The sequence below is a fragment of the Trichosurus vulpecula genome, chromosome 2 (assembly GCF_011100635.1).
Source record: "Trichosurus vulpecula isolate mTriVul1 chromosome 2, mTriVul1.pri, whole genome shotgun sequence".
NCBI classification, from domain to species: Eukaryota; Metazoa; Chordata; class Mammalia; order Diprotodontia; family Phalangeridae; genus Trichosurus; species Trichosurus vulpecula.
Genome location: NC_050574.1, coordinates 423,691,398 through 423,715,595, shown reverse-complemented (window position 1 = coordinate 423,715,595; position 24,198 = coordinate 423,691,398). Strand labels below are relative to the sequence as shown.

General features: G+C 38.7%; 1 protein-coding gene across 1 annotated transcript in view; it reads right to left on the bottom strand.

Annotated features, from left to right (window-relative positions):
- NHS (NHS actin remodeling regulator) overlaps positions 1–24,198 on the bottom strand; it is a 52,706-nt gene that overhangs the window by 11,356 nt on the left and 17,152 nt on the right. The window contains exons 4-5 of the mRNA XM_036744188.1: positions 3,470–3,532; positions 1,297–1,489 (exon numbers count right to left, since the gene is read on the bottom strand). Coding sequence (XP_036600083.1) covers positions 1,297–1,489; positions 3,470–3,532 — 256 coding nt within the window. The remainder of the gene's footprint in view (positions 1–1,296; positions 1,490–3,469; positions 3,533–24,198) is intronic.

Sequence of the window (24,198 nt, the reverse complement as noted above, 5' to 3'; positions counted from 1 at the left end):
ACATATTCATAGTGCTGAATTTGGAAATAAGGGCTAATCAGTAGTTTTACTTTAAAAAAGAAAAAAAAAACAACCCATACTTCCATTAATGGAAGCTGATGATTCTATCAGTTCAGAAGTTCTAAAAGCTGTAAATTAGTGTAAGAGGTCACTGTGGTGATCCTTTTTAGCAGCTAAAGTCCCCTGATATATCCCATTACGGTTACTAAAAAGTAGATAAGTGTACATTCTTGGGAGTATTAATTTTCCTCAAGGCTGTGCGGGAGGAATAGATATGTCATTGTGAAAACTAGCTCCGAGAGAGAGAGAGAGAGAGAGAGAGAGAGAGAGAGAGGGGGGGGGGGGGGGGGGGGGGGGGGGGGGGGGGGGGGGGGAGGAAGAGAGGGGCAGGGCAGGGAGGTTGTGCCAGCCTGCTTGTCTCAGGGAATCATGCCTTGACCCTTAGTTACATGCCATCAGGACAAGAATACAGCCTCTTGGGGTTCTTTATTGTACTGTGAAACTGTAACCATTAGAAAAATTAAAAAGGAAGGGGAGACACAATGGAAAGGGGTGTTTGTTTTCTGAATTGAAAGGTTTGAATATTTAAAAAGCTTTCCACTCAGTTTATCATATTCAACTCTGGATTTAAAACTGCCACTTTAGAACTCCCAATAGACTTTTCTTTGAGTCAACCTAACATTTAAAAAGGGAAAAGTGAAAGTAAAAGGAAAAGAGGATTTGAGGTTTTGGAAAAGAATTCAACCTTCACATACAACACACAAAAATCTTTAGAGGAAATCCAATGCAGTATTCTATAAGGGTCTTCAAAAGAAAGCAAATGTAATCCTACCTTTATTTGGACAACATGAAATCAGATTTTATTGGGGGGGCAGGGTCTACATTGCCATTACTTGCAACTGGGTGTTTGTTCCTTTTAACTTTCTGTGCTACAAGTGATTATCATATGATTAGCCACCGCAGTTTTCTCAATTATTTTAGTTAGCTTAAGGCCAAAGATCTATTTGGTGATGTTCCCCCCCTCCCCCCTCCCCACTGAATAGGAACTGTTCATAATTTACATAACAAATGACACACTGTAACACATGCACATTGATATCAGATCATATGAAAAAAAACATCCATATTGAGCATCTACTGGCTTCTAATGGTAAAGCTGCAAAGCTAATTTTACTACTACATAAGGGTTTTGTTGGTTAGATACTAACAGCAGCCCAAGTTTAGATCATATTCACCATAAAATATTCTGAACTGAATATTCCTGTATTAAGTAAAAGCAATATAAGAGAACTGTACCAGTGACATTGATGGGGATAATGCAGGAAGAAATCACTTGGGCATCTTGTTTCATTTTCTCCTCTGGAGTTGGGAGAGGTAATGCTTTGCTCCAATTGGTTTGTTTATCCAGTGTTGAAGGGATATTATGTATTGGATTTTTCGGCCTCTGTCCTAACATGACATCTGTATCTTCGTCCTCTGGGGGATGGGACTGTAAATGAATACGTTTAAAGTCATTTAAATTTAAACACAATCAGATATTACAAAAGATTCTGTTATTTCATTAATACCAAGAAACATAAAAGAACACAATTATTAGGTTTCAGAAGGAAGAAGAAGACGAGGAAGAGTAATTGTGATATATGTCACAAAGACTTGTAATATTAGTTCAGTAATCAGCCAAGAAACAAGAAAGGACAAAATAAATTTCCTAAAAACACATGCTTTTTAGAGATTAAAGTTTCAAGAAAGTATTAGAAGGTGAAAATATGCAGCCCAAAGTACCAAAGCTTTAAATGAAAAGGTGAAATTACAGTTCAATTAATTACACATTCTATGTTTTGGATTTAGTTTAGGGAACTGAATATTGCAGATAGAAATATGGTCATAAATCAGTATTCAAAGTTGTTGGAGCATCCAGATAGACTAGGGCCCAAAGCTAAGTGGAGGTTAAGTGCCTATGGAAAAAGTTTAGAATATGGGCTAGAAAATCTAGGGTTGGGCTGGTATTCTAAGAAAACACTATCGGAGTAAATAGGCAACAAAAACCCAAGAGGCCAGATTAAACACTGGCTTAGTTTAATTACAGGAGTACAATCTGGGCTAATAACCCCCAAAATTAACATGATGTTGGGATTGTGCACTTCACTGAGTAAGATGTAGAAATGAAGAACATTTTGTCTACCAGAGTAGAAAATATAATGTTGTTGGGGGAAAATATTCAGATGTGTTTCTTTGTCAAATTGAGAAGAAAAATAAAACACTTCCAGTTTGGCCTCTTACAGCTTTCAATATTTTCTGTGCAAGTGGTCAGTAGAGGTTCTGCATTAGGCAACTTTCTGTCTAATTGATACATTGATACCTGCTTTAGGGTTAGGTTCGCAGGCCAGCTTATTATATTTATTTGGTAGTTTCTCGTCTTTGGTTGATTGTGTCTCATTTTATTTTTGAGAGGGACATGGAATAAAAGAAATACATTTTTCCCTCCTCTCCTTTCAAGGTACAACATTAATAACAGCCCATTCAGCATCAGAATTGAATGATTTTTCTTCTTTTTGTCAGGCTTCTTCTTTACAACTTGGAAAGAAATATCGCTTCCAGTTGTATTGGAGGGTTTGCATCTTAACATTTCTTAAACCCACTAAAAATGTTAAAGATCACAGTCCAAAGTCACTTCTGTAAACTAACTCTCAGTGTTCACTTACCTAGTCAGAGGTTTCTGCAAAGACCCCTAACATACACTGGAGGATATAATTCCCCCCTTTGAGGAAAAAAAAAGTTTTTTTCATGTATATTTTAGTGAAACTTTTGCAACCTTCTTTCTCTCTTGAGCTTTTGTGCAGATTCCCAGCAACGTGAATAGCTCAAATAAATTTCAAGCACAAAAGACTGTTTCCTAGGTTACTTCCAAAAAGAAAAAAAAAAGTTTGTTGTATGTAAAAAAAAAAAAACCCACAGAGACCACATTTTGTTGCTGGTTCCTTCCTTGAATAACAATGGACTACAGGAACAAAGGAAGAATTGGGACCTGGCTACACACTCTGACTCTCTGCCAAAAGTCCTTTTTATGTAGTAGTGACAGGGACAACTGGCCAGAGAATCCTTTTGTTCATATTTAATTTTGATTTGAGTAGTTAAACTCCTTCAGGTCTGGTAAGCATAGGGCAAGTCACAACTTCATTTTCTCATAAACTGTAATATCTAAAGGTAGCATCAAATCATGGCTTATCCTGGGCCAGTCCCTTAGATCTACTCAAAAAGGAATGAAAAAGTAATCCAAGTCTCTTTTCTGCACTTTATTTATTCACAGTAAGGACAGCATCTTTTTTTTTTTGGACTGACAAAACTGTTGCAGACAGTTAAGATTTTGCAAGAAAGTTAAAAGGAAAGAAGCAAGAGTTAAAGTGTCAAGCTGACAGGAAGACAGTGAATAAGGAGACAAGGCTATGAAGGAATGCAGGGTGTCCAATACCTTTCTACTCCAAGGGGTCATGTGGCAACACTCAGTGGGGGAGGACGAGCGGGTGCTGTGAAACTATAAATATGAAATTTAAGAAAGAAACAAAAATAAAGGAAAAATTTGAGAACATACATTAACTTAAAGTACTTCTGGCTAAGCCAAGTGTATGACATTAATGAATGGGTCCACTACTATAAGAAATTTTTAGTGAGTATTATTAATTTAATGTCCTCACCTTGCACCTGAGAAATTCTGTGTATACTCAAAAAAAAAAAAAAGCAAAACTAACTGCATGATAATTTGATAGTTTTGGAAAGACCAAATCATTTCTTTGATTCCCTGAATGTTTTTATTTTGGGGAATATTTGGTCAATAACTTTTGTATCCAGCTTGCTCAGAATCCATCTATTTCATAGTCTATATGCAAAGAATAATCTGCTAACTGGGTTCCCCTTTTCAGAGGTTACAGGTAACAAATGGAACTGAAGTTCTTTAATACCGTACTAGCTTTGCATTTGATTGTGACACCTACCACTACAAGAGGAAAAGGAAAACATCAGTAGGGTAAGGGAATGATTCAATATCCCTAGAGATTATAGATAACTCATAATCTCAGGTTTTTCTATTTTAGTATTTAAAACTGGAAGAGATGTACCCAAGCTCCTCGTTTTACACATGACAAAACTGAAATGCACAGAGCAAAGTGAGTTGTCCAACATCACATAGGTAGTGAACAGAGCTGGGATTTGAACCCAGGTCTGCTGACTCAAAATCTAATAGTTCTTCCCACTGTACTGAGGTACCTCAGTGTAAATACAAGTTAAACAAAAACATTAACCCAACAATTACACTTTTCTAAAGTCTTTAAAAGCAACAGCAGTGATCTATGGTATGTTATACCTGAGTTTTCTTGAACTTGTTGGCAAAACTGTTACTCTTAGGTATCTCAAGGCTTAATTCCTCTTAATCCTCAAAATTCTAACTGACAGAGCTGGCTCAGTAATCATTAAAAACAAAGCAAATATTATCTCCCAAAGTCCATTAAATCTGATTTAGTCTCTGGAGCAGATTTAAGTAATCTTCCACGAAGTGTGGTTTTTCCAACAGGTCAAAGTAGGTCTTGTCTCCAATCTTACATCTTCAGTGGCCTCTTAGACACCTTGAACTGGATGCTTAGTAAATATCTTAAAACTCAATATGTCCAAAACAGAACTCATTATTTTCCCCCTTAAGCCTTCCTACCTTCCCTATTACTGTAAATGGCATTCTCCCATTTCCCCAGGCTTCAAAGTAAGAGTCATCCTGGAATTCTCACTATGTCTTACTCTCCATATGCTAGCAATTGCCAAGGCCTGTCAATTTCAACCTTTGCAACATCTCTCAGATATATTCCCTTCTCTCCTCTGATACTGCTACCACTTCTGGTGTATTCCCTCATCACCTTACTCCTGGACTCCTGCAATAGCCTGTGGTGGATCTGCCTACCTCAAATCTTTCCCTATTCAAATGTATCTTCTATTCATTCACTAAAGTGATTTTCCTAAAGTGCAGGCTCAATCATTTCTCTCTCTCTCTCACACACACACACACACACACACACACACACACAATCAGTAAGCTACAGTACCTTCCTATCTCCTCCAGTATCAAATACAAAAGGCTCTGTTTGGCATTCAAAGGCCTTTATAACCTAGCCCCCTCTTACCTTTCCAGTCTTCTTACACCTTACTCCCTGACATGTATTCTTTGATTCAGTGACACTGGCCTCCTGGCTGTTCCATGAACAAGACACTCCATCTCTCAGCTCTGGAAATTTCTCTGGTTGTCTCCCATGTCTGGAATGCTCTCTCTCCTCTGATCTACCTGCTGACCTCCCTGGCCTCCTTTAAGTTCCAGCTAAAATCCTGTCTTTTACTGGAAGCCTTCTTTCAGCCCCTTTTAAGCTAATACCTTCCTTCTGTTAATTATTTCCTGTTGGTCCTATCTGTAGCTTGTATATATTTGTTTGCATGTTGTCTCCCCCCTATAGCTTCTTGAGGGCTGGTATTGTCTTTTGCACCTTTTTGTATCCCCAGTGCTTACCACAGTGTCTGGCACATAGCAGGCACTTAATGAATGTTTATTAATTAATTGACTATAAGAAACTTGCTGTTTCTGACATATGCCTCACACTTTTTGGTCTCCATGACTTTGTTCATGCTATTCCCTCTGTTTGGGATATTATCTTTTCCCTATCCTCCCCCTTCCCTTCTACTGCCCTCTCACGTCTCCCTATGTGTAGGTCAACTCAAATATCACCTCCATAAAATCTTCCCTCATTCTTTGGTCTTATCCTCTCTCCATCCATTCAGTTTGGTAGTTACCTTTCCCACCCTGACTTCACAAAGCATGCTGTTTGAACTACTCTTATGCATTTAGCATTGTATTGCTTTGTATGAAAATCATTTGAGTGTTTTATCACAGTATCACTGATTCATAGTTAGAAATAAGGAACCTCAAAGGCCATCAAATCCATTTTCCAGATGAGAAAACTGAGATCCACAGAGGTTCAATGAGTTGTCCTAGGTCACACAGGTAGTAAATTGCAAAAGTGATATCTGAACTGACTCTGGGCAGCTAGGTGGCACAGTGGATAGAGTGCTGGGCCTGGAGTGAGGAAGACTCATCTCCCTGAGTTCAAATCTGGTCTCAGAAACTTACTAACTGTGTGACCTTTAGCAAGTCACGTAACCCTGTCTGCTTTAGTTTCCTCATCTGTAAAATGAACTGGAGAAGGAAATGGCAAGCCATTCCAGTATCTTTGACAGGAAAACCCCAAATGGATTCACAAAGAGCCCCACATGACTGAAAAATGACTGGATAACAACAAATTTCTGACTCAATACTATACTCTTTCAACATACTAGATTATGCTAATATAATATATAGCAATACACAGACAGATGGATAGATAAATATACATAAAACTAGAATTAGGGAAAAGACTGGCTTATCTACACTTTGTCTCTCATGCCATCACTAACCCAGTACTCACACAAAGCAAGTACTCAGTATTTGTTGTACAGGATAGAGTTCAGCTCATCTTAGGACAGTGACTATATTTTTGTTTTTCTGAATTTAAATTTCTTTATGATATGTTTAAAAATTCAAAGCAGACACTCTGTCATCCAAATCAGTGATTAATCCTGGTAGATTTGTATGAATAGCTGGGAAGTGTTGTACTTGGAATATTTTATCTTCCTCAAGTAGTTCATAGATTAGAGTCTAAGAAATTTGGAGTTGGAAGGGATCTTAAATGCCATATAGTCCAGCCCATACCCAAAAGGAATCCCCACTAAAACATATTCCCAAACATACATCCATCCTCTCCCAGCGGGGAGGAACCCACCAGCTTACAAAGCAACATATGGCCCTTGGGGGCAGCTCTAATTGTTAAGTAGCTTATCCTGATACCAAGCTCATATTGGCTACGTGAGCAAACTCTTTGTTGGTTCTGCCCTCCAAGGCCAAATAGAATTTCTAATCTATCTTCCACCTGACAGTCTTTCCAAGTTAGAAGACAGCTTTCATATCTTCCCCGGGCCTTTTTTTACCCCAGTCTAAACACCTGAGTCCTTCTAACTTACTTTCATATAACATGGACTAAAGGTTCTTAACCAGCCTAGATGCTTTCTTCTCTGGGCCCTCCAGTTTATCAATGTTATTCTTAAATTGTAGCTTCAAGAACAGGACATAATTTTCTAGTAGTGATCTGACTAGGACAGAATACAAGAGGACCACTAATTCTTTATTCCTCAAAGCTGTGCATTCCTTAGATCACGTTCACATAAGTACCTTTCTTTACACAATGGTTGCAGTACTAAAAAGTTATATGTTAATAAAATTTTTGCCACTCAAATTATAAATTTAATGAAATGCTATTATGAATTATTTTGCTGAATAAAAAAAAATTCTTGTGTAAAGTTAACAATCATCCCACTACTTATATTTTGTAAAAATCCATGTTTTCACAAGTTGGGTTCGCCTAAAATAAGGTCCATACAATATGCATTTTGTAATCCTCCACAAGGTAGGGGCCACATCTTCCCAGATTTACCTGCATGTGCATGTTAAATCCATTGCCATGAATGCCAAGACTAACTAAATTATTTTATTGAACAGTATCAAATACAGGTCTGTGTTATTTTTAAGCTCAGAAAGTTTCAGTGTCTTCCTTTTACTTCTAGGTAAAGATACAAACTTCTCTGTGTGACAATTAAAACCCTTTATAATCTGGTTCTGGGGCTGATAGGTGGTTTAGTGGATAGAGTACCAGGCCTTGAGTCAGGAAGACCTAGGTTCAAAAACGGCCTCAGATACTTACTAGCCATGTAACCCTGGCCAAGTCACTTAACCCTGTTTGCCTCAGTTTCCTCATCTGTAAAATGAGTTGGAGAAGGAAATGGCAAACCACTTCAGTGGGCTCACAAAGGATTGGACATGACTGAACAACAAGAACGTAATCTGGCTCTACCTGCCTTTCCTTACTTTGTCCATATTATTCTCCTTCACATGCTCGTTCATACCAGCTAAACTGTTCTACTTCCTCTTTCTAGTCCATGACATTTTATCTCTCATCTTTAGACCATGCTTGCAATGTATTCCTTCTTTACCCCCACCACTTAGAATCTCTCCCTTCCTTCAAAGCTTGGAGCAAGCGCTATTTCCTGATCCCCAAAGGTTGCAAGTACCACTACAAATTACTTTGTATTCACTTGGAATATATTTCCCATTTACTTATCTGTTTACAGGCAATATCCTCCCAATAGAATGTAAGCATCTTAAAACAGTGATTGTAACTGTTTTGTCTTTGTATCCCCAGAACCTAGCATAGTACCTTGTAACATAGTATCTGTTGAATGAATGAATTGAATCAGCTAAGCGGATAATTATCTAGGGCTTGGAAATCTTTTGGCAGTTGCTAAATCAATTCTTCTATGGGAGGCAGTTATGCTGGGGTAGTAGGAAATTGACCTGTAGTCAGGAATTACTGAATTCATTGCATATGTCTAATACTACCTGTGTGACCATAGCCAAGACAAGGCAAGTACTCAACTATTTATGTTTTCAGGATAATATCCTTTGCCATATGCCCTTCGCATGTTACTGATGGTAGGAATTGACTTACTATCCTCGTCACTTAGCATAATGCTTGACATGTAGGAAGTGCATAATAAATGCTTTCCATTCATTCATTAAAATGCATCCCTTTTTTAGTTAAGAAAAGTTATTCTGCTTTCAAACCCAACTATTAATATAATGAATTCATATCAATTATTCATTTTTTGGCTCAATAAAAATGTTACTTTTTTTTAAATATCAGATTAAGTTTTTATTTGTATTCTGGGAAGCTCCCATCTGACGATTTACAAATGGAATCTACATATTGGCTTTAATAGGACCTTTTCTTTCATTGTTCTTAATAGAATCTTCTTTCATAATAGAATCCTCTTTCATATAATTAGTATAAGATTCCATAATTTTGCCATTTTGGTTACCCCCTCCAATGATTGGCTGGCATTTCTTCCATGCCTTAGGAGATGATCTTTGTGAATTTCTGTGGCCAAAAATTCATCAAATGGTGGCCAACCCTCTGTTGATGAGCCTCTCTAAACTTGGACAATGAAAACACAGTCTAACATATTGGTTCTATACTCAGGGTCTTTCTAGTCTGGTAGAACCTGATAGAACTTATACTGTACTCACAAAGAACTGGAAAAAAACAGAATCCATGCCATGATAATCCAACAGAATAGGACTTGATTAGAGATTCTATACTCTCCTCTCATATGATAGTCACTAATCCTGTCTTTTGTTTGCTTTTCTTGTACCTTCCTCCTGCTTTCTACTGGCAGGGAAAATGGGATTGCAGGGTACACATACATTCTAGGTGAACGGGGATAGTTTTTCTTTTCCTGGTCTGTTTCAGCTCCAGAAGAATAGAAATGAAACATGAATGAATGAAAAAATATTTATTAATAACTTACAGGTAAGCATTATTCTAAGCAATGGGGATAAAAGAAGAAAAGGAAGACATTCCCTGTTTTCAAGCAGCTGACATTCTAATGTGGGAGGAGACAACACATATAGCTACAAGTCAAATGGAAAGGACCCATGGTCTTAGGATATATCAGTAAGGGAGATAGCAATGTACCTTCTTTAGTGTCAGTTCCATTAATAAAACCTTATCAGTTTCTGATGTTGAAGTGTTTGAAAAGGCCTGGAACTCTGGAGTTGAGAACTTTCTTTTCTGAGGCTTCAATACCACGCTAAGGAAGTGGGGGCTTTAGCATTTACCGAGGAAGTTGCCAGGTTGCTTTCCAAGGGTTGCTTTCTTGCATTATAACTATGGTAGCTTATCTGGGTGGCAAAGTGAGGGAGTCCTACTATTCTGAGGATTCTTGGGCTCACTTATTGGTGGCAGTTGGTAAACTGATGGTCTTGGTGGTGGCAGTAATAATGAATCCCTTCTCTAAAGGGATGGTCCTCTAGAAGATGTCTGTGGTGGCCAAGCATTAAGCAGAGTCCCTTGGGAGTGGAGAGGCACTGCTGTTCCTGAGGTTCCTGGGCTCTCTGGCACACTGGTGCAAGTGGCCATCAGTTGCTTTTCATGGTGTTAAGGTGGGGACTTTTCTGTATACGGGTCATTTTCCTAGATCCAAGGCCTGTACTAGAAGCCCATAGAATAGTGGAATTTACAATACCTTTGGTCTTAAAGTGCCTTTATGGGCCAGATCTAACCAGCCACAGGAAAAGGCTTTATCCTTCAATGTGTTGTGATAAATAAATGAACTCATTTTTATAAAGTGATATGAAGGTATTAGAAGGTGTCACGCAGTAAAAAGAAAATATTGAATTTATTGTTTCTTTTGTTTTTTTTTTTCCCCACAAAAGTCTGCACATGCATTTATATATAATGTATATGCATTGATTCCTACTGATTGGTGGGATCTTAGTGAACATCTAGTCCATCCTCTCCTTTTCAGATAAGGAGAAGAATGAAAGGATCTAGAGAGGAGCAGAGACTTGTTCAAGGTCACATGACTAGTTATTGGCAGAATTTGCGCTGCCACCTGATTCCCAATGCAACCTTCTTGCCGCTCTCACATATGGTGCTTCCCAGTGGAATACCTGTGGATTACCTTCCCAGTAGTATACCACAGGTCCCTTCACTATCTATAGTTACAGAGGGACTTGGAAGGGTTAAGCATCAATATCACAGTAATTGATATGAAAATCTGAGGTATCAGGCAGTGAAAGGAGTGTTCCTAAAGGTAGTAGAAGTATTGTTAGTCCCAATGTGAATTTTCCTTTCTCACCCTGACCCTGATGTTCCATAGGATAATCTGGTCCCTGGTTCTCTCCTTTAAATACTGTTATTTTACATGTACATATACACAGTGTATGTTTGTGCATATATGTATGTGTATAAATACATACATATATGTATATACATACAGACTTATGTATGTATGTGTGTATACACACGTATTTACACATACATATCTACATAAGTCTATCATCTATCTATCTATCTATCTATCTATCTATCTATCTATCTATCTATCATCTATTGTGTGGAGAGACCACTCTCTAAGACTTTAAGTTGCAGAGAAGGTACCAATTTGTATTGGTAAAGGGAGTTTCCTCACAGGTCCAGTCTTTTGTCCATGTGTGTGTGTATGTGTGTGTGTGTGTGTGTGTGTGTGTGTATGATTTTATACTATCACTTTGTATTCATTATATTTATCATTTTATTATGTATTATTAATATATATATTAGTGCATTATATTTATCCAGGGCTTCAGAATACTGCATTAAAGTCAGCTGTAGTTGGCTTTTCATGATGTGACCAGAGAAGTAGGGACAGGGAGCCTGGGGCAGTGACTATTACTACTAACTAGCTGGGCCCATCATTCAGTGGAACTGTTCTGCAGTTTCTGAAAGGGCAGAAAACACATCCCACTTGACCAGGGTCACTGTGATGTTAATTCCAGTAAGGATCTTATTCATCCTCTTCTGTCAGTTTTGCCAATTAGTGTATCTAATGCCAAGGGCTGCTTAGCTCCTTCCACACTCAAAAGCCACTAGTTCCTAAATAAATAAATAAGGAGAACAAAGGCAAAGGAGACTTTGAAGTATGTAGAGAAAATTCTCTTTGAACTTCAAAATGACACAAATATCTCCAACTGAATGATGGTAGTAGAGCACATAAGTCAGAAAAATGAATGGTTCTAACCATTCTTTATCACCCTCTACCCTCATGCTCAGCTGGAGTGCTCAGATGCAAATGGTAACTGGGCAGCTGTTTCAGTCAGTCCTGAAGTTGAGTGAAACCTTCAAATAATAATTCAGACCAGATGCAGAGGGGAATAAGTGTAGCATGTTCAGACTTCCTCTGCCAGATTTAAATATACACAGAACGAACCCCACAGAAAAAAAAATTAAATATTCCCATACCACATACACCCAGATTTTGTTTTGATTTGTGCAAGTTACTCACACAGCAGAAGAACCAAAATAGGCAAGAGGAGTAAGAAACAGATTAGGAATATTGCTTATAAATGTAAAAAGGGCTATTTAATAGCCAGCAGCCCTGAGTAATGTTCACTTATGACAAAATAAATAGGAAATTTGCAACATATCATCTTTCTAAATCAAATTAATATGCCTCTGGTGCAGTAGAGAAATTGCTGGATTTGGGGTCTCAGTTTTAGTTCTTCATCTGAATAATGGGCATAAATATAATACCTTATTCTCAGGGTTGTTGTGGGTATCAAATGAGAAGCTATTTATAAAGTGTTTTGTGCATCAAAGCCTAAAATGCTAGATATTTCTTAAGCCTAAAATGCTAGATATTTCTTTATCACAAGACTTAACATTAATGAGACCTATTTGGTTAACATTTAGATTAAAGGCTTAAGGTTTCTATTAATTTTGACACCTGTACAAAAAATAAAATAGAAAACAAAAGCTAAAGTTAAATACTCCCCTAAAAATACAAACGAAAACCCCCAAATAATTGTGAAAAAGGTATTAACTTATGGCGGTTTTTTTCCCTTTGAATTATCCAGAGAATTTCTTCAAATTTCTGCTGTATATCAGTGTATATAAGAAGGACATGGAGAACTTGAAGAGACTTCAATGGAAAGCTATATAGGTAATGTTATAAATATACTCATGTTGTCTAGGAATAAATAAACAATACTCGTTGGGAAGCCAGGAAGGTTTTAATTATATCTTACATTTATTCCTTCTGAATAAATGGGTACATCCCCTGAACGGATTACAGGAGAGTATAAGCACTCAGACAAACTCCAGTCCTTCTATTGACTCCCAATTTGAATCTCCCACCAGGCTCTTCATTGGTCAGATGCAACCCCATGACTGCCTACATCATGCCCTCCTCAAATGCCTCATTAAGCATGCGTACAAGCCTCTAATTTTTCACCAGATCAGAAGCCTGGTCTCTGCTAGATCATAGCTCTGGTTAGAACTGGTTCTAATCAGTCACCTGACTTACGATCTGGTATTGCTATTCTGAGGAAACAAAACTGCTCCCACCATTTCTCACAGGAAATTTGAAGACTGACAAGTTAGACAGGTGCTGACATGTTGTAGAAGCCATATCAAAGGATGATTTAACAATGGCTTTATTAATCCATTCAGTAAACATTTACGCATAACAAAGTCTTTAGATATTTCAAATAATACAAAAATAAATAAAACAATCCCTGCTCTTCAGAGATTTTCAATTTAGTAAGTAAGATAAGTACACAGACAATATAACTACCCTAGGAGAGGGACAAACAAAATTACTATAGAAATTCAGAGTAAGTAGAGATAACTTCTGGCTGGGATGATTTGGCAAAGCTTATTATTGGAGGTGGCATTTCAACTAGGCCTTGAAGGATGAGTTGGATTTTGATAGGTAGAGATGAGAAAGAGGACAGAAGGAATTGTAATAGCAAAGGCACAGAGTTGGGAAAGCGCAGATCCTATTTTAAAGAATGATGAATTTGGCTGGAGTGTAAAGGGTGATAAGGCCTGAAAGGTGGAATGAAGTCAGATCGTAGAAGGCCAGGCAAAGAAGTCTGAATTTTATTTAGCAGGTAATAAAGGCTTTAAAGAAAGCCTTGTGATGTGAAGGATTCTTATACAAAAGATAGTAATTGGCTCATCATCATCTTTTTTTTTATTTAAAATAAAACAAGAGAAAATGGGTTAAACTACAGTAGGGAATTATCCAGTTTTGCTTTGTTTTTGAAATAATAATAACTCACACATATATACACATATGGAAAATATATATATATATGCATATGTATATATATACACACACAGATATGTGTGTATATGGAGCTTTTAAGTTTTTCAACATGCTTTCCTCAAAACAAACTTTTAAAGGAGAAAAGATATTATTATACCCACTTTATAAATGAAGAAGTTGAGGCTCAGAGAATTAACTGATTAGGCTTACTCAGCTAGTAAGTGTCAGAACCAGAATCTGAATCTACATCTCTCCCAACTCAAAAGTCCAACTTGTTCCCCACTATATGCAATGTGAATTGGAAGGTCTTCCATTATGTAGAATCTTCTCCAGACACTGAGGATCATTAAATAGTGTAATGGGTTCCTGACCGTGGATGGGGGTTGAGGATTATGTGCCCTTTCCTTAGCATCTTTAGAAATCATCTGTCAAGAACACCACAGGTATAATATAGCTTCTGAGGACAAAGAGCTCACTAGCTTAGCTAGTGGCAACATGGTATGTAGTGGAGAGAACATGGAACCATTAGACCAAGGTTCAAATACTGTTATTAACTACCTGTGTATACCAGGATAATTCATTTCATTAGGCATCAGTTTTCTGATCTGTAACCTAAAAGGGTTGGACTTAATTGTCTATAAGATTCCTTCCCCTTGTACTGATCTCTGAACTATATTTTCAGACTTTTATTTGCTTTGTGATTTGTCTATTTTCTTCTCTGATTATAGCTGCTTTGAAGACTCATTTCTTGAATATCTTGAATATGGGGAATTACTAAAGCAAGTGGTCACATTTCTGGACTGTGGCCAAGGAGGCTCAAGTATTGACACTGGTGCCTTCTGCTACTTATTTCAACTCAATTCTCTGAAGCACAGTCTGAATGCTTGGCAGTTGAGTTTGAGTAAAGACCTCAGTGCCTTATCCTGCCAGGTGATCTTCAGAATCTTCCTAAGACAGTTCAAATGGAAGCAATTCAATTTCTTGGCATGGTACTGTCCAGGTTTCACAGACATACAACAATGAGGTCAGCACCACACCTCTGTAGACCTTCAGTTTGGCAGTCAGTCTAATACCTCTTCTCTCCCATACTTTCCTTCAGAATCTCCCAAACACTGAGGTAGCTCTGGTAATGTGTGTGTCAACCTCATTATCAATGTGCACATCTCCAGAAAGTCCACTACCAAGGTAAGTGAACTTATCCATAGCATTCAAACTCTGCTTCAGAGAGCACAACTCTGATGGGCTGGCCATGTTGTTTGAATGCAAAACGTATGCTTGCCAAAAAGACTGTTTTATGGAGAACTCATACAGAGCAAGTGTTCATATGGTGGTCAGAAGAAGTGAAACAAGGACACTCTGGAGACCTCTCTTAAGAACTTTGGAATTGACGCATCAAGGAGGCAGAACCAAGATGGTGGCTAGAAAGCAGGGACTTGCTTGAGCTCTCCCCCAAATCACTCCAAACACCTGAAAAACATAGCTCTGAACAAATTCTAGAGCTGCAGAACCCACAAAACAGCAGAGGGAAACAGGTCTCCAGCCCAGGAGAGCCTGGATGGTTGCCAGGAAGGGTCTATCACATGGTGCTAGGAGTGGAGCACAGCCCAGACCCAGAATCAGCCAGCTGGAACAGGCCTTGGGGCCATGAATCAGTGAGTTGTGGCAGTTACCAGACTTCTCAACCCACAAATGCCAAAGAGCAGGTTAGAGGGAAATTGCGGCATTGCGTTCAGAGTGGTCAGGCCACTAGCCCTGGGGGTGGCGGAGGTGGTGCAGTGGTGGCAGTGGCCTCAGCAAGAAGCTCCTGAGGCTGCTTCCAGAGCTACAGCATCAGCTGCTTCCCAAGTCCCTGGCTCACACAGTGGGAGGAATCTTGCAGCGGATCAGAGCAGGAGTGCAAGGAGTGCTTTGTGGGCACAAAGGCAGATTCTCTTGCTGTGCCCTACTTGGATCTGTATTGCGGTCCTAGTTGGCAGTTCTTGGGGGAGGAGAAGCGCTGCTGTGACAGAGCCTGGGGTGATGGTGGAGTAGAAGTAGCTCTGAAAACAGCAGCGCTTGGACCCTAAAGCTTGGGACAAAATAATCTCTACCCTACAAGCAGTTGTATCCTGATAAAAAGCTCAAGAGTCAAGTAGTTGGCTGGGAACATAAACAGGCAGTGAAAATGAACTCAGACTCAAATGCAGACTCAAACTTAAACTCTAGACTCCTTTTTTTGGTGACAAAGAAGATCAAAACATACAGCCAGAAGAAGTCAACAAAGTCAGAGCCTACATCAAAAGCCTCCAAGAAAAACCGAAGAGCTCAAAAAGGATTTGGAAAAGCAAGTAAGAGAAGTAGAGGAAAAATTGGAATGAGAAATGAGAGTGATGCAAGAAAACCATGAAAAACAAGTCAACTACTTGCTAAAGTAGACCCCCCAAAAATACTGAAGAAAATAACACCTTAAAGAATAGACTAACCCAAATGTCAAAAGAGCTCCAAAAAGCCAATGAGGAGAAGAATGCCTTGAAAGGAAGAATTAGCCAAATGGAAAAGGAGGTCCAAAAGACCACTGAAGAAAATACCACCTTAAAAGTTAGATTGGAGTAAGTGGAAGCTAGTGACTTTATGAGAAATCAAGATATTATAAAAAGAACCAAAGGAATGAAACCTGGAAGACAATGTGAAATATCTCCTTGGAAAAACCACTGACCTGGAAAATAGATCCAGGAGAGATAATTTTAAAATTATTGGACTACCTGAAAACCATGATAAAAAAAGAGCTTAGACATCATCTTTCAAGAAATTGTCAAGGAAAACTGCCCTGATATTCTAGAACCAGAGGGTAAAATAGAAATTGAAAGAACCCACCGATCACCTCTTGAAAAAGATCCCCAAAGGAAAACTAGGAATATCGTTGCCACATTGCAGAGCTCCCAGATCAAGGAGAAAATACTGCAAGCAGCCAGAAAGAAACAATTTGAATATTGTGGAAACACAATCAGGATAACACAAGGTCTAGCAGCTTCTACATTAAGGGATTGAAGAGCTTGGAATATGATATTCCAGAGGTCAAAGGAGCTAGGATTAAAACCAAGAATCACCTACCCAGCAAAACTGAGTATTATGCTCCAAGGCAAAATATGGATTTTCAATAAAGTAGAGTTCTTTCAAGCTTTCTCAATGAAAAGACCAGAGCTGAATAGAAAATTTGACTTTCAAATACAAGAATCAAGAGAAGCATGAAAAGGTAAACAAGAAAGAGAATTCGTAAGGGACTTACTAAAGTTGAACTGTTATGTTTACATTCCTACATGGAAAGATGATGTGTGTAATTCATGAGACCTTTCTCAGCATTAGGGGAGTTGAAAGGAATATAGACAGAGGGCACAGGAGGAGTTGAATATGCAGGGATGATATTTTAAAAAATGAAAAAATTTAAGGGGTGAGAAAGGAATATATTGAGAGAAGGAGAAAGGGAGAGATAGAATGGAGTAAATTATCTCACATAAAAGTGGCAAGAAAAAGCAGTTCTGTTGGAAGGGAAGAGGGGGCAGGTGAGGGTGAAAGAGTGAATCTTACTCTCATCAGATTCAACTTGAGGAGGGAATAACATACACACTCAATTGGGTAGCTTACTTCACAGGAAAATAAGGGGAAGGGGATAAAAAAATGGAGGATGATAGAAGGGAGGGCAGATAAGGGGAGGAGGTAATCAAAAGCAAACCCTTTTGAAAAGGGACAGGGTCAAGGGAGAAAATTGAATAATGGGGGACAGGATAGGATGGAAGGAAATATAGTTAGCCTTTCATAACATGAGCACTGCGGAAGTGTTTTACATAATGATACATGTGTGATCTATGTTGAATTGCTTGCTTTCCCAGGGAGGGTGGGTAGGAAGGGAAGAGGAGAGAGAATTTGGAACTCAAAGTTTTAAAAGCAGATGCTTTAAAAAAGTTGTTTTTTGCATGCAGCTGGGAAACAAGATATATAGGGAATGGGACATAGAAATCTAACCTGCCTACAAGAAAGTGAGGGGAAAGGGGATGGGGGGGAGTAGGGTAAAAGAAGGGAGGACTGACTGGGGAATGAGGCAATCAGAATATATGCCATCTTGGAATGGGGGGGAGGGTAGAAATGGGGAGAAAATTTGTAACTCAAAATCTTGTGGAAATCAATGTTGAAAACTAAAATATTAAATAAAATGATAAAATAAAATATAAAAAAAGAACTTTGGAATTGATTGTGTGACATGGGAGACACTGGCACAGGACTGCTCAGCATGGCATGCCCACATCAGAGAAGGTGCTGTGCTCTATGAGCAAAGCAATATTGAAACAGCTCAAAGGAAATGCAGGATTCACAAATTTAGAGTATCCCCCACAAATGTTCACATGGACTATTTGTGCCCAACCTGTGGTAGAGCATTCTGAGCTCATATTGTTCTGATCAGCCACAGTCGGACACATTGAAACTTGACTCTGGCTTAGTGATGTCATTTTGGTCCTCTTTGAGAAAGGACAACAACAATCAACTCAATTCAATAAACGTTTATTAAATACCTTCTATGTTCAAGACCTAGTGTTTTCTCTCTTAGTGTCTGGTGTGAAGGTAATTATGCTCGTGTGATCTTTTTTTTTCCTTAAGATCTCTTTGTTACTACAATTTGTTAGTTTTTGAAAGGGACAAACTTTCAATCATTAACATTCTGTTAGATCTTTAAGATGCCCTATATTTTTTGATATTTCCTCCTAGATTATGGGGAAACAGCACCTAATCACCTAGTGTGGAAAAGCATATCATTGCAAACCCAGTGTGTGAAAATAAGTTAACTTCCAACCCCAAAGTTAAAGACTTAGATCACAACAGAGTTTTAACTAGGGTGGGATGACCAGGAACTTGCCTCCAAGACCCCAAAAGGGGATTTATATCACTTACATGCCTTAGAATCTTAGAAATGAATGAATTTAACACCTACCTATCAAGATTAATAAAACAGGAAGCTACTAGATGGTATAGGGCCTCTTTGCTGCCTTTCTACTGTGTCCTGGAGGCTTTGTCTCCCTCTACTCATTCAACTGAAATTGTCTTAAGAAACTGATGTAAGGTCTTTTAGTGCAGCCTGTGACAATGATATTTGGTGAAGATTGCTGCAGTCATAAAGATCAGTAGATTCACTTCTCCATGATCCTAATTTTCTGTACTCTAGAGTAATGCTTGCCACTCAAGCTCCAGCACATGTCAGAATGGCGGTGTATCCAGTCTCCCCAGCAAAGTCTGTAAAGACCATCTGGGGTTTCATGGCTCACTGCCTTGAATTCTGAAGAAAGTGGATTATATCCAAGTTAAGAATCCTACCCCTGCAGAAAAGTTATTCACACTCGCTAATGAATAACTACTAACCTCTGGCTACCTAAACCAGGGGACTTCAAGAGTTCTCCAAAATAGTTTGACATAGTATTGACCAATCCATTCCCAGAAATATGCTTGAGATCCTTACGCTGAATGATGACTCAAACTTCAAATGAAATTGTAGAAGATAGGTTGTCCTTTTTATTAGAGTTTGGGGGGATAAATGGAAATTCTGCATAAACTTGAAGTTCTGATTTTTTTCTCTTGAATCTGTGGTCCTTGTTATATATCAAATAAGGTTTCTATCTCAGGGCCATATTTATCTTTCCCTCAAGGCTAAGATCTAGCACAACTGCTGTTCCCAAGTCTTGCTCTAGAGGGCTAGGGACTGTACTTGGGAGTCTAATTTAGGATGAGATACTGAGAAACTTCTGAATGATGTGGTATCCATTGAACTTGAATCACAGATTTGGCTTTCCTGCTGCCAGTAACAATTAGAGTGAGGGTGTTGGTTCTTATCAACGAAACTGCAAAATCTTGGCCATGCTTCAGAATGGTGTCCTAAAAGTCAGTAAATTGTGCATACTCTTTGGCCCAGCAATACTACTTCAAGGTTTATACCCCAATAAGATTTTTAAAAGAAGGAAAAAGACATACATGCAGAAAAGTACTTATAGCAGCAATTTTTTTGTTGCAAAGAACTCAAATCTAAGGGGAATTGCTGAGCAAATTATGGTATATGAATGCAATAGCATGTTACTGTGCTATAAGAAATGGCGAAAGGGATAGCTTTGGAGAAACCTGGGAAGACTTGTATGGACTACTGCAGAGTGAAGTCCTTTGAAATTTCTTCAGCAGCTTGCTTGCTCAGTCATCCCCACTCCCTCACTTATCTCTAATCTCTCCCAGTCTGCTAGCCACTTTTCTACTGTCTACTTCCATCTTCAGTCCCTCCCTCTTCCCCTCCATCTATCCCTGCTAGCTATCTTCCCATGTCTCTCCTCCCTTTTGTGATTAAACTCCTTGAGAAGGCCATCCACGACAGGTACCTCTACTTCCTTCTCTCTCTTCTCCTTAACTCTTTGCAGCCTGGCTTCTGACTGTATCATTCAACCGAAACTACTCCCTCCAAAGTTACCAATAATCTTCTAATTCCCAAATCCAGTGGCCTTTTCTCATCTTTCTTGACCTCTGACCTCTCAACAGATGTTGACATTGTTAATTATCCTCTTCTTTTTGATACTCTTTTCTTTCTATATTTTTATGACACTATTCTCTCCTGTTTCTCTTCTCTGTCTCTTTTGCTGGATTTCCATCTAGGTCACCACTGGTAACTGTGAATGTCCCACAGAGGTCTCTATCCTGGGCTCTCATCTCTTCTCCCTTTATATTATTTCACTTGGTGACTTCATCAGCTTCCATGGATTGATTAAATCATCATCTCTATGTTAATAATTCTTAAATTTGCTTATCCGGCCCTAATGTCTCTGCTGACCTCCAGTCTTGCATTGCCAGTAGCATAGTGGATACCTCAAACTGAAAGCCGTATGGACATATTAAAATCAACATGTCTGAAACTGAACTCATCTTTCTCCTCAAACCCTCCCTTCTTCCAAACTTCCAAACTTCCTTGGGTCCAAGGTACCACTATCCTCCCAGTCCCCCAGGCTTGCAACCAAAGTATCATCCTTCACTCCTGCTCCTCATATCTAATCTGTTGCCATACCTATTGGTTTACATTTTTGTGGCATGTCTTAAGTACACCCTCTTCTCTCCTCTGATACTGCATCCTCCACTCACCTGCCAAAGTAATCTTCCTAAGGCACAGGCTTGCACAACATTTTACATATGTTATCCAATTTGCAGCTCACTCTAACTCTGTAGGGAAGGGGTAAGGATTATTATCATTTCCATTTTATAGATGGAGAGAGTGACTGAGAGAGGTTATGTCATCTGCCCAGGGTTACATAGCTAATAAGTTACTGATGTGGAATTCAAACTCAAGCCCTCCTAACTTCAAGTTTAATGCTCTAGTCACTCTTAGTATATAAAACCTCTCTTCTGAAACCTTCTGCCCTCATTCCTAAATAAATAGCATACATGCCACTTAAATTGTTTTTCTAGGAAGGAGGATGGTCATGTGGATTAAAGCTTGTTAAGAAATTGTTCTCATGTGCTTGCTGAGAAACTGTGGCTCATGAGAAAAAAATTTTTTCGTTGTAAATGTGGCACATTTATAATCCAATCAGGCCAGACTGGCATAGATTTTAGTGGGGTTGTCAGGGACCTATCCAAAAAACTTCGAACTAGCAAACATTTGGTTTCAAAGTTCCCCACCCTTCCCTTTTCTCCCATTACATCAAAGGTTCTTAACCTTTTTATGTCATTACCTGCTTTGGCCATCTAGTGAAGCCTAAGGATCCCTTCTCAGAATGATGTTTTTTAAATATATAAACTAAAATACATAGGATTACAAAAGAAACCAATTATATTGTAATAGTTACAAAATATATTTTTTTAAAAACTCTGCAGACCCCAGATCAAGAACTTCTTCTCCATGGTGTCCCTCCCCCGTCCAGAGTTTTCCCAATATTTGGAACTCAAAAATTCATTCACACTATGATATAAATCACTGATATGGCTTAATACGTTACCTCTCCCAAGGGTAGTTGTATTTTAACAAGGAACAAAAGAATATCTAATTGTAAAAGTGCAGACACTGGTGGGCTAGATGAGCAATATATATTTTGGCAGGGAGGAGTTTCCTTGATCTCTTGAAATTATGTCATTTAGACAGCTGCATACTGTAAGGCCAACCCTGTTGGGGGAATTCCATGCTAATTAGATCTTTGTTACTCTCACTGCTTTTTCAATTCACAAACATTTTTGTTCATCTAAATTGGCAGGTTTGGTTTCCTTAAAGTTTTACTTGAAGAATCTCTGGTTCAAATTAAGTGTGAATAAACTAAGTACCACCTCCTCCTATTTGTGGGAGCCAGGGGATTACTTTGAAGTGGTCACTAAAGAAGGGGGGGCAGGAGGTTTCTCTCTGTGGTGGTCTTTATGGTGGGCTTTCCCATCTGGGAGGAAAGTTGGGTCCTTTTACAACTGGGACTAATCATTGACTGAAAATGGATCTAAAGATTGTATGAAACTGGCAGTCAGCCAAGGGCTCTGGCCACAGGAGGAGGTGACTATACAACCAAGGGGAGGGAAACAAGTGGGTTAACCCATAACATTCAGGAGCTTCCCCTCCACATCACCCCACATCTATCCCCTTGCAAAAGTGTCACTAGAGACAGTTACAGTATTTGGTTACTTGTTTAGTGAAGCAGGTCAGAGAGTGCAGTGCAGAGGTAGCATAAGCTGTCAAAAATTATGTAAAAGCATCCAAAGTAATTTAAAAGTCATGTGGAGGTCAGGGAATTTCTGCCATTTGTCATCAAATCATGAAATTTGGGTCCTTTCCACTGAAGTCTGGGTTCTTTAATGGCAACACTTCTGAAAAGGACTTAACACTTTCATTTAGGGAGCCACCCACTGGGAAACTAGCAGCATCAAATCCCTGGTAACTTCTCCCATCATTTTGCATATCATCACAGAAGACTTAAAGGTGGCAGATATACTCTCTCACAGACCTTCTCTACTGGCAGGACTGTGGTTACATTCATTTTATTTCTTTTTGTTGTTGTTTTTTTGTTTTTTTTTGTTTTTGAAATGATTTTTTATTTTAAACTGTTGTTGCCTTGGCTGCCATCTCTCTGATGGACAAAGAGATCAAATATTTCAACAAAGGCAGTTTCTTTTTTTTTAATTTTTAAATTTATTTATTTAACATATTTAGTTTTCAGCATTGATTTTCACAAGAGTTTGAATTACAAATTTTCTCCCCATTTCTACCCTTCCCCCCACTCCAAGATGGCATATATTCTGGTTGCCCTGTTCCCCAGTCAGCCCTCCCCTCTGTCACCCCACTCCCCTCCCATCCCCTTTTCCCTTCCTTTCTCGTAGGGCAAGATAAATTTCTACGCCCCATTGCCTATGTATCTTATTTTCTAGTTGCATGCAAAAACTTTTTTTTTTGTTTTTGAACATCTGTTTTTAAAACTTTGAGTTCCAAATTCTCTCCCCTCTTCCCTTCTCACCCACCCTCCCTAAGAAGTCAAGCAATTCAACATAGGCCACATGTGTATCATTATGTTTAACCCTTTCACAATACTCATGTTGTGAAAGACTAACTATATTTTGCTCCTTCCCAACCCATCCCGCTTTATTGAATTTTCTCCCTTGACCCTGTCCCCTTTCGAAAGCGTTTGTTTTTGATTACCTCCACCCCCATCTGCCCTCCCCTCCATCATCCCCACCTTTTTTATCTTCCTCCCTCTTCTTTCCTGTGGGGTAAGATACCCAATTGGGTATGTATGGTATTCCCTCCTTAGGCCAAATCTGATGAGAGCAAGGTTCACTCATTCCCCCCTCACCTGCCCTCTCCCCTCCTCCCACAGAACTGCTTCCTCTTGCCACCTTTATGCAAGATAATCCACCCCATTCTATCTCTCCCTATATCCCTCTCTCAGTATGTTGCTCTCTCATCCCTTAATTTGATTTTATTTCTTTTAGATATCTTCCCTTCATCTTCAACTCCCCCTGTGTCTGCTCTCTCTCTCTCTCTTTTACATATATATATATATATATATATATATATACACATATATAGATATGTACATACATACACATTCACTTATATATATATACATATATATATATATACACACATATATATATATATGCATATTCCCTTCAGCTATCCTAATACTGAAGTCTCATGAATCATACACATCATCTTTCCATGTAGGAATGTAAACAAAACAGTTCAACTTTAGTAAGTCCCTTGCAATTTCCGTTTCTTGATTACCTTTTCATGCTTCTCTTGATTCTTGTGTTTGAAAGTCAAATTTTCTATTCAGTTCTGGTCTTTTCACTGAGAAAGCTTGAAAGTCCTCTATTTTATTGAAAATCCATATTTTGCCTTGGAGCATGATACTCAGTTTTGCTGGGTAGGTGATTCTAGGTTTTAATCCTAGCTCCATTGACCTC